Source organism: Etheostoma spectabile, chromosome 9 (genome assembly GCF_008692095.1).
Source record: "Etheostoma spectabile isolate EspeVRDwgs_2016 chromosome 9, UIUC_Espe_1.0, whole genome shotgun sequence".
NCBI lineage: Eukaryota > Metazoa > Chordata > Actinopteri > Perciformes > Percidae > Etheostoma > Etheostoma spectabile.
Genome location: NC_045741.1, coordinates 29252112 through 29262446, shown reverse-complemented (window position 1 = coordinate 29262446; position 10335 = coordinate 29252112). Strand labels below are relative to the sequence as shown.

General features: G+C 41.7%; 1 protein-coding gene across 1 annotated transcript; it reads right to left on the bottom strand.

Annotated features, from left to right (window-relative positions):
* Window positions 1-100: 100 nt before the first annotated feature.
* pcsk9 (proprotein convertase subtilisin/kexin type 9) lies at window positions 101-10326 on the bottom strand. Its single transcript, XM_032525177.1, is given in 12 exon segments — window positions 101-783; window positions 874-1040; window positions 2334-2499; window positions 2574-2710; window positions 2831-3001; window positions 3969-4152; window positions 4240-4436; window positions 5977-6118; window positions 6211-6344; window positions 6532-6664; window positions 7991-8182; window positions 9987-10326. Coding segments are annotated over 12 exon segments (1998 nt in total). The 5' UTR covers window positions 10164-10326; the 3' UTR covers window positions 101-585.
* Window positions 10327-10335: the final 9 nt, after the last annotated feature.

The following is a 10335-nucleotide window of genomic DNA, read 5'->3' as shown; positions in this document are numbered from 1 at the left end:
GTCTGTGATAATCCATCAACATCCATTCCTTTAATTTTAGTAGATAATTCCTAATTTCAAACATTAGGTATAATTTCCTAAAAATTAGGTTTATGATTATTAGGTTTAAATTAGATTTCTGATGATTTGGATACCCTTTAATTAGGAACTGTGTATTACATTTACTTTATTAAGTCATTTACACATTCCAGGTGACTGCCAGAAGTCTTAAAAAACAAAAATAGGCTTTGTCTTTCTTTTCTTTTTTTTTTAAACACACAAATGATGTACGCTAAGGCTCTATTCATCATAATTGTTTTTCAAAAGGTACAAAAATATTTGGTTACATTTTTACAAACTATATGGTTTTAAAATAGTTAACTAGACACAAGTCTACTAGATGAGGCAACATATTTCTGAGACATTAATACAAATGTGTGCTGGACCATATGTTGGCATAATCCTAAAACTGAAACACACAAACAGCGTTACAGAAGTGCGTACGGTCACTGATTACAGGCAAAGATGTCAACGTTAGAGACATCTGCGTTAGAGAATAAATCAAAGCTGTTTTTAAGGTGTTGGACATCAAAGTGGTGTGAGACCCTATCGCTGAGGGGTAGCGGTCTGGTCTGGCGGGGGTCGGACGCGACAGCAGACAGCGATTCCAGCTGTCCCATCGGCTCCTGTGGCGCTGCGGACATGGCAACTGTTGCCCTTAGCAACTGACCACAAGATGACAGAGCCCTGAGAGACGGCGCTACAGTCTGTCAGAGTCCAGCCAGAGGGACAGGACACCTCGAGCTGCAACACAACAGCGGCAATACGGATAAAGGGCCTGAGGGCAAGTTTAGGATGTCATCAAAGATATTTCTATATGTTGAAAATGTTTACCTGATCCTTGTCAGCTGATGTCTTTTCCAACAGGTGGCACTCCAGAGATGGAGCATGGCAACACACGGCATGAGATGACACCCCGTCTTTAGCAACACAATGCTTCCGATCCCCGCGACGTGGGCGCGAGTCAGACGAGATCCCAGCAGTGGACCGAGACGTACAGCCTAGAGAGAGACACGAGGTTACATGAGCTCAAACAGCCCAAACTTTGACAGTTTTGTCCTTCAGTGAGACACATTCACCACACAGGAGTCCTCACTAAGGCAACAGATGTAAACTAAGGAATCAAATGTTATAACGACGTTTGACAACCCTGTGTTTCATACTTCACACGTAGCTGGTATTTATGTTGGCGGGGAGTGCATTCTCCTTTCAGGGTGATTGCCATAGTAACTGGCATAATTGACCAAGGTATTCTAAATGTAGCCACATCAAGAGCCTGTACTCGGATGAAAGCATACTTCATAAACAGTACAGCATCTGACTTACTGCAACACATCAACAGGTATCTCTCTTAAAAGAAAAGGTCAAAAAAATGCATTTTGTCGCTTTCTTGCTACAAATTAGATGAGGAGATTAATCTCCTTTTATATTTCTCCATTAAATATGAAACTGGAGACAGTTTTAATTTTTTTTTAATCTGTTTGTTAATCCCCAATGGGGAAATTACAATTTACACTCTGTGTCCACACTTTGTTAGTAACACCACACACACACACACACACACACACACACACAACCAAACCAGCGCCCTGAGCGGGGGGGGGGTACGGTGCCTTGCTCAACAGCACCTGGCAGTGCCCAGGAGGTGAAGTGGCATCTCTCCAGCCACCAATCCACACTCCCTACTTTTTGGTCCACACAGGGACTTGAACCAGTGACCCTCCGGTTCCTAACCCAACTCCCTATGGACTGAGCTACAGCCACCCCTAGTTAGCTTAGCGTGAAAGACTGGAATCGGGGGGTAATCCGCTAGCTGGGCTCTCTCCAAAGGTACCAGCATTACCAATTAATGCATCCATTGGAGTGTGATACTGACAGTGTTGGTATGCTAAGCTAAGGGACTGTTTGGAAATTATTAGTGGGGGATGTAGGGTAAGCAAAGAGGTGGACTATTTTTTTTTTCTAGGAAAAAATGGTATTTAAATATTTTTGGGGGTGGTAACGAGGAGAAGGTATTTTTTCCATGGCCGAGATGTGTTTTTAGGTCATCATATTCAGGATTCACAGTAGCTCAAACTAAAGAAATAAGTGTTTTATTCACATTTTAAGTTACAAATCAGGTCTGAGTAAAAAAAAAAAGTATTAATAACCCTTGGGAGGGTCTTGCTTTTTTTTTTAAAGTCTAACATAAATGTACTGTATGCCTGCTCTCCACACCTCAATAATTTTCTCACAGTCCCTAAAAGTCCTTTAAAGTCCACACACAGGGACAGCAGATAGTAGCTGGGACTTACCGGTCAGGTGGTGCTGCTGGTTGACACACTCTGCGTCTCGTCCGGGTTCGGGACTAGCGTGGACCTGGCACTGCAGACCACCAGTCACACAGCAACGCGCCACAGCATACACACCTTTACCCCCCCAATCGTTATAGGCAACACACTCCATCTGCCCGGCGTTCACCTGGAAACAGAGCGGCGGGGGTTTTAGACGGCAGGAAGAGTTTTTGGTGAAAATGAGAGGCCAGTTAAACTCACGGTGATGGTTTCTCCCGCGTGAACACCGTCAGGGGTGGAGCTCCTGCAGCTCATCATCTCCTCCCCCAGGCGACAGCGACTCATAGCCTTGACCCCTGACCTCTCGGATCACACTGACCGACACAGAAGCTCGCCATCTGCACACCCAAACAGGCACACAGCGTGAACTACTCATGTTTGTGTGTGTGTGTGTGTGTGTGTGTGTGTGTGTGTGTGTGTGTGTGTGAGTGTAAAATCTAGTCTTGTCCGTCACTAACTTGTGCTGTTGGCAGGCGGCATGGCTGCTACCAGGTTTGGAGTACTGAGACGATGTGTGTCAGACAGAGAGAGGAAGTCGATTGTGTTGCTGATGGAGTAATGCAGCAGCATGTGCAGGACCTGCACCGGTGACACGTTCTGATTGGCCGACAGGATCACTGCTGCTACACCTACACACGCACAAACCAAAATATAAGACACTTGCACTATAATTCCTTTATTTTATTTAAGACAGAGGTGCCCAAATTCTTTCATATGAAGGGCCAAAAGGTATCTGGATGGAAGGCAACGGGCCGAAAATAAATACAGATGTTACTGTCTTTTTTGCCATTCTCCATAGACAAAACATGCTTATGTAATTTAAATGGGAAGTATAACAGCACTGGGCGTTACGTTGCCGTTAAACTCAGATTACGTATTTTTAAAATGTAGGTTTCATAGTCAATACTTTTAACTCTCGTGTTGTCTTCCCGCCGACCTGGCAATTTTTTTTCTGGGTCAAAACTTCAAATGAAAAACCTTTAACCAAAGTCCTTGTCGACCCTTTTGTGTCTTTCCCCCGATGTTTTTGTCACCTTTTTCAACATTTGTCGACTTTTTCTGAACCTTTTGAAAAATTTTGTTTTTTCCCCAAATCTTTAAAGCTTTTTTTTTTAATCATTTCTTTGACATTTTTATCACTTAGTTTGGCATTTTTTTCACATTTTTGTCTTTTTTTTTGTTCACATTTTAGTCACTTTTATTGCCATTTGTCTTTTTTTTTTACATTTGTCTTCTTTTTTTTTTTACATTTGCCACACACATTTTCTTTTATCAATTCTTTTTTTTCTCCAAATGCTATAAAATTGACAAAAAATACCCAAATTCAATTAAAGCAGTGAACTGATTATTAATTCAACTTATGAGGAGCGTTGTTGGGAACCATCCACGTTACTTTTTTTGACAATTTGTTTGAAAGAAACCCAAATTTTCGGATGTAGAAACCTTTTGAAAAAGGGGTCAAATTTGACCCGAAGACAACAGGAGAGTTAAAAGAAAAGCATGAGCATGTCAAATCCATGGCGAGGGCAAGGGCCAAACTTTGCCGGCGTGCCCCAAACTGGGCAGCCTTGATTTAACGTGTGTGTGCGCGCACACCGGCAGCATGTGCAGCAGCCTGGGAGGTCCCACTCCGGGAGGTAAAACAGGTGCTGCAGTCACTGCTGGCACTGACGATGTCATCCCCGGGGGCAAACAGATCAACGCAGCGGCCGAAGTTGCTGCCCCCCGCTCCCTGTGACATGAGCTGGTCCGCTGAGTTAACTGCCCCTACTGTGATGACCTGCACACACAGACACACACAAGACGTTGAGGTGAGGGCTGTTTGTGGATGCATCCATCAGGCTCTTTAGATAACGTGTTATGTAACCTCAGGCTCTGAAGCAGGGGAGTAGAGGCAGGCGTCGTCTCTGTAGTTCCCCGCCGCGGCGACGACAACAGCTCCCTTCGCCACCAAGTCCCGACACGCTGCGTTCAGGGAACGGCTGAAACCACCGATGAAAGGCAGCAAAACAACCACGGCATCCACTGGACGGACGAGTAACGTCGCTCGGATATACTCCATACCTGGGCAGGACAGGGGGAGGGACGTTCAGAAACAATAATACACTCAGTTTTAACCTTCCTGATGTCCTTGGGTCAAATTTGACCCGTTTTTAAAACGTTTCTGTATCAAAAAAGTTTTTTTTTAACCACATTGTCAAAAAATAAATAAATAACGTTAATGGTTCCATGAAATAAGACAATAAGTTCACTGCTTTCATCAAATTTGGATGTTTTATTAAATTTTATAGCATTTAGAAGTAAAAAAAAAATGAAAGAACGTTGAAAACAAAAGACTAAATGTCTGAAAAAAAGAACAAAAATGTCAATGAAGCGCAACCCCTTCACCCGGAAAAAAAACTTTAGGAAAAAAAGTGACAAAAATATCGGAAAAAGTGACAAAAACATCGAAAAAAAAAGTGAGAAAAAAAATTCCGCCAACTTTAGTTTCAAATTTTGACCCAGAAAAAACAAAAATGGGCAGGTCGACAAGAAGACAACACATGGGTTAACCCTTGTGTTGTCTTCCCATCTACCCTGTCTTTTTTGTCAGTATTATTGCTTTTTCCGACATTTTTGTCACTTTTTCAATGTTGGGTGCTTTTTTTGAAGTTTTTTCCAAAGTTATTTGATATTTCTAATGTTGACATTTTCGCCTTATTTCAAAGGCCCATTTTTTTGTGATGAAAAAACGGAAAATGGGTCAAATTTGACCTGAGGACAACATGAGGGTTAAGAAAAATGTCAACCCTCTCTGCTGCAGAAGTAGTGGCCTTTCCTTTTTCCTTTTTTTTGTGAATGGTTTAGAGTGATCTAGCAGGCTTTAAAAAACATGCAAAGATGCTGCTGGGCTTAACCAGACGGGGGGCCAGGGGGGCCAGGGGGGCACCCACTTCAGCAGTGTTTCTCAAATTAAGGTACACTTACCCCTAGGGGTAGTGATGGCCAAATGAAGCTTGGTGAACCAGTGTCTTTATTTTCTGAGCCCACTAGATGGCGCTCTCTGTTCAACAAAGTGTTGAGAATACACAGAATTGCAACTCTTTAGGTCTTCAGGTCTTTCTCTTAAAATCAAGAGCGCCATCTAGTGGGCTCAGAAAATGAAGACACTGGTTCACCAAGGTTCATTTGGCCATCACTACCTTGGGGTACCTTGGATTACTGCAGGGGGCATGTGAGATATTATTGTATAGGTATAGGTCATAACATCAGACACTGATGATGCAACGCTGTATAATGCCCCTATTTTATAGTTTTTTTTCTACAAGAATGTTCTGTCCTGGTCAGGGCGTACTTTGCTAAAGAAATATTTCAGAGAGGGTACATTATTGAAAAAGGTTTAAGAAACACAGCTCTAGGGTTAGGGTTGATTGAGAAAATGTAATGCCGGGCCTTATAAGCTGTTCTACAAGCTAGAAAAAGTCTGTGCACCACATGTGGGTGGTGCCCTTTTGATTTTTTCCCACCCCTGCCCTTCAGACAGTCCACAAGTGGACAATGTTGGGTGCCATCGGTTATAATAACACATAATCTCCATAGAACAACAGATCAGTGAGAGTCCTACCCGCCAGAGCTCCTGACACGGTCCCTTTCCCCTGACAGTTGAGCACACGGACCAGGTTAACACCGACGCCTCGAGCAACACCAGAATCCGACCCGCTCACAACCCCCGCCATGTGTGTGCCGTGACTGTCGCACTGGCTGGCCTGTACGACAGAGGGTTGGACATGCAAAGGAAAGCTTTTTTATTACAGCAAGCTGCAATGACATCTAATGCAAGTCTTTCTTTGTGTCTAACCTGTCTGTGAACTCTGACTCCATCCTCCTCAGGGACGCTGTTGAAGTCTGTGATGAGCACTCGTCCTTCAACCTCTCTGTGAGTAGTCTGAACACTGCCATCCATCAGATACACCTCCGCCATCCCTCCATCATCTGCAGAAGACAGAAGGTGTGTGGATTTGAGCTATGATTACTTCAGGTGTGTGCAGGGGTGTCAGACTGGAGGGAAAAGAGGACCCAGGGCCCTCATGTGGGCCAAAAAAGATGCTAGAATGAATAGCTGTGCATGAATAGCTGAGCTGTGTGTGTGTGTAAAAGACAGACACAGTGGCGGACTCACTGGGTGGCCTGTATGTTCCGTTTTCAGAGGTCCCACCATGAGGCTGCAGTAACCTCTGGAGGTTCCAGGGGGCACTCTGAGCAAAGATGGACGAGTCCTCCTCTATGTAGTGGACCTGAGGTAGCTTCACCGCCTGGCAGGAACATCAAAGTTCATTCAAAATTCAAATTTCAGTTGTGGTTCTAGACATAGACAGTTAAAGAAATGGACCAACAGATCCCGTTGCTCTGGACGGAGACGAGTGAAGTCTCTTAGAAGCTCTATTAGAGGCTTACCCCCTTGGTTCTACAGCAAAAAGTAAAATGAAGCGACCCATCCACTACTTCAACTTTTTTATGTTTTTATTTTTTTCTATTTGATTTTCACAGTGTATGTAACTAAGAGAGGGATTAAAGTAGAAGAAGGTTCATTGGTGTGATCATAGTGACTGTGGCCCGCGATGTATTAACCAACCATCTGAAAAGCTAGAATTTGATTCTGTCCATCAGGTTCTTCTCTTTTGTGGCTGAAGATGCGTCTTCCTCTCGTGACCCTATTTTTTGAGGGGTCCCCTAGGGTCTATCCTGGGTCCCCTTTTATTCTTTATCTACATGCTACCTTTGAGGCATATAACCCTCAGACATAATATAGATATCTACTGTTAGATCCAGATTACCTGCAACTGTATGTCCCAGGTCCTACTGGTATGTCTTTCAGGTTGTCCAAAAAGGTCCTTTAGTTGAATGACGCAAACTTAAGACATCACTCATAGATCCTCACAATTGATTTTTTTAACATTTTTGATTTGAAAAAAAAGTTGTAGTTTCTTGTTTTACTTGGCGTGTATTTAAATAGGATATGATATGATATAATAAATAATAACAGCATAAGTAATGCAATTTTTACATTTCTATTTACACTCAATTCAGTGTGTTTAATTTGCATTGACGTTGTTGATTAATGTCAAATAAGCCTCAGCATCCACTGCGATACAACAATACAACTTACAAAGGGATGGCTATTTTAAATACATTTAAAGTCAATTGTTAGTAAGATACAAAGAAGTTAATTATTGAAATATAAGTTTATAGACTGTTTTCTACATATTGATCAGTGATCACCTACCAGAAGTTGAAACCACACTTTGTTCAGTGGTGTAGTCTATGTGGCACACAGGTACACGCAGTATACCCACTAAGAAAGCTCCAGGATTTCCATACACCCACTTAAAAATGCCCAACAACAACAACATACTTTCCATTATGGTTTTTAAAAAAATATTAAGAATTGTCATCTGTGTTGTACTTTCCTCACAAGGTATTTACACCATAAATTGGTACATAAACGTGTATCCGAATACATGAAAGGAAGTTGTTGATGCTCAAAACTCGCCTTGGGGAGGACACCCAGACCCCCCCCCCCCCCCCCCCCCATTATGATACATTAGACTTTTATTCACCACACCATGTTAGTTTGTTACCAGGTGAAGGACGTCACTGCTCATCTTGACCAGGAAACCGTGCAGAGCTCCAGAGTACGTCTGCAGGATGTCCAACAGGTAGCCTCCCCTGGCTGCTTTGGCTCTCAGTCTCCTGATGGTCCTTTGCACGTGGGCGTCGTGCGTCCCCTGATGCAGCACGACCAGGTACTGACCGGGCATGCGCCACGCTGCCTGGAGCACAGCGCAGGGGACACAAGAGGACAGGTGCTCTGTTCCAATGCACGTACAGGAGAAACGAGGCATGCTTACAAAAAGGTTATTTTTATGTCACTCAATACTTTGTCATAGATGGTACATCACATTTATTTTCTTCTCTTAGCTGGGTCATCCATTCAGAAATATTTCCTTATGGATAATTTGACCCAATATTTGAAAGGCTGAGAAGCATATTATATATATATTATTATATATATAATATATATATATATATAATATATTATATTATGGCATGCCGTTTAGGAAAAATATATATATATGAAGTTTATCCATCTGAATATATGGAGAAAGTCTGAATATATGAATGGAAGTTGATATAGGAATGAAGTCTGAATATATGGAAGAAGTCGAATATATGGATGAAAGTCTGAAATATGGAATGAAAGTCTGAATATATGGAATGAAAGTCTGAATATATGGAATGGAAAGTCTGAATATATGAATGAAGTCTGAATATATGGAATGAAGTCTGAATATAGTGAAAGTTGAATATATGGAATGAAAGCTGACGTAACCGCGTGCGCCATCTTGTGTGTGGTGATAATCAGGAGTAACAAATGTGGACGATTGAGTGAATCGGCTAGGAATCTAGTGTCAGCTATTTTGAGCAATGAAGAGATTATAACACTCTGGCAAATGCAGTAGGGCCAAAATACTGGTAACGATCCAGTGCCACACCATTAGCTTCCAGTTGAAGTGTTACTTCTGCCGAACATCTCCCAAAGAGACTCAATAATTCCTTCAAGAATGATGCATAATGTTCTTTCGGCAACGTTTTGTTGAACAGGATTGCTTATAAGCACTAAGAAGTCGCAATAATGGAAATATGATCCTCAAGGTGACGCTATCTAATTTCCAAACTGTTGTGTCGTTTGGAGTATGACCAGTTGTTGCAAAAAAAAACCTGCAGTTCAACAAAGTATTGGACTATTTCAGCCGATGCCTTTGTAAATCCAGTGAATTCAGAAAGGTATCCCTTTGGTGACATTTCTGTCAATGTATCCAACTTTCATTCATATATTCAGACTTCATTCCATATATTCAGACTTTCATTCAAATATTCAGACTTCATTCCATATATTCAGACTTCATTCCATATATTCGAGTCTTCCATATATCAGACTTATTCATTATCAGATTCATTCCAATATTCAACTCATTCAATATATTCAGACTTTCATTCCAAATTCAGAATTCATTCATATATTCAGACTTCATTCCATATATTCAGACTTCATTCCATATATTCAGACGTTATTCATATATTCAGAATTCCATTCCATATATTCAGACTATTCCATAATTCAGACGTTCATTCCATATATTCGACTTATTCCATATCTTCAGATGGATAACTTCATTAATTATATATATTTCCTAAACGGTGCCATAATATATATATATATATATATATATATATATATATATACTGTGAGGGATCATATTGGCTTTATGAAAATGCAAATCAATTTATAACCGTTTGGACATGTGTTTTTCTGGATTTTTTGTTGTTATTCTGTCTCAGTGTTAAAAAAATCTACTATTAAAATTATAGACTGATAAGTTCTTTGTCAGTGGGCAAAATCAGCAGGGGTCAAATACTTTTTTCTCCCACTGTATATACATTTAGTAGTCTATATCATAAAATAAAATATATTTCTGCATAATAATGAGACAAGGGCTTTAAACTTGTCAGAGGCTGCATGGTGTTGGCAGTGTGGAGAAGATGCGCGTCAGTGCCCCTGATACTGATCAATACCTTGTTGCACTTCAGAAACTCAGCAGCTGGCTCGGTTCCGGTTTCAGGTTGAGTCCCGTCCTCCCGGATCAGATCCAGGATCATCTCGTCGTCCTCGGGGTAGTCCTGCGCGCTCGTGGCCAAAGACGCGCACAAACAGCACAGCGCCCAGCCGACCCAAGCAGAGGTGAGATGCATTCTTCAAACAGCTCGGATTGTTTCCGGTCAAATTGACACTATGAATATTAAATTCCACAAATCCACTGATGAAAGTAAGGATTCCGGTCTGAGTTGTCCAAATGTGTTGGTGCATCTGACAGCCGCGCGTTCCTCGCAGTCAGATAACACCTCCAACCATCTATTCTGACTT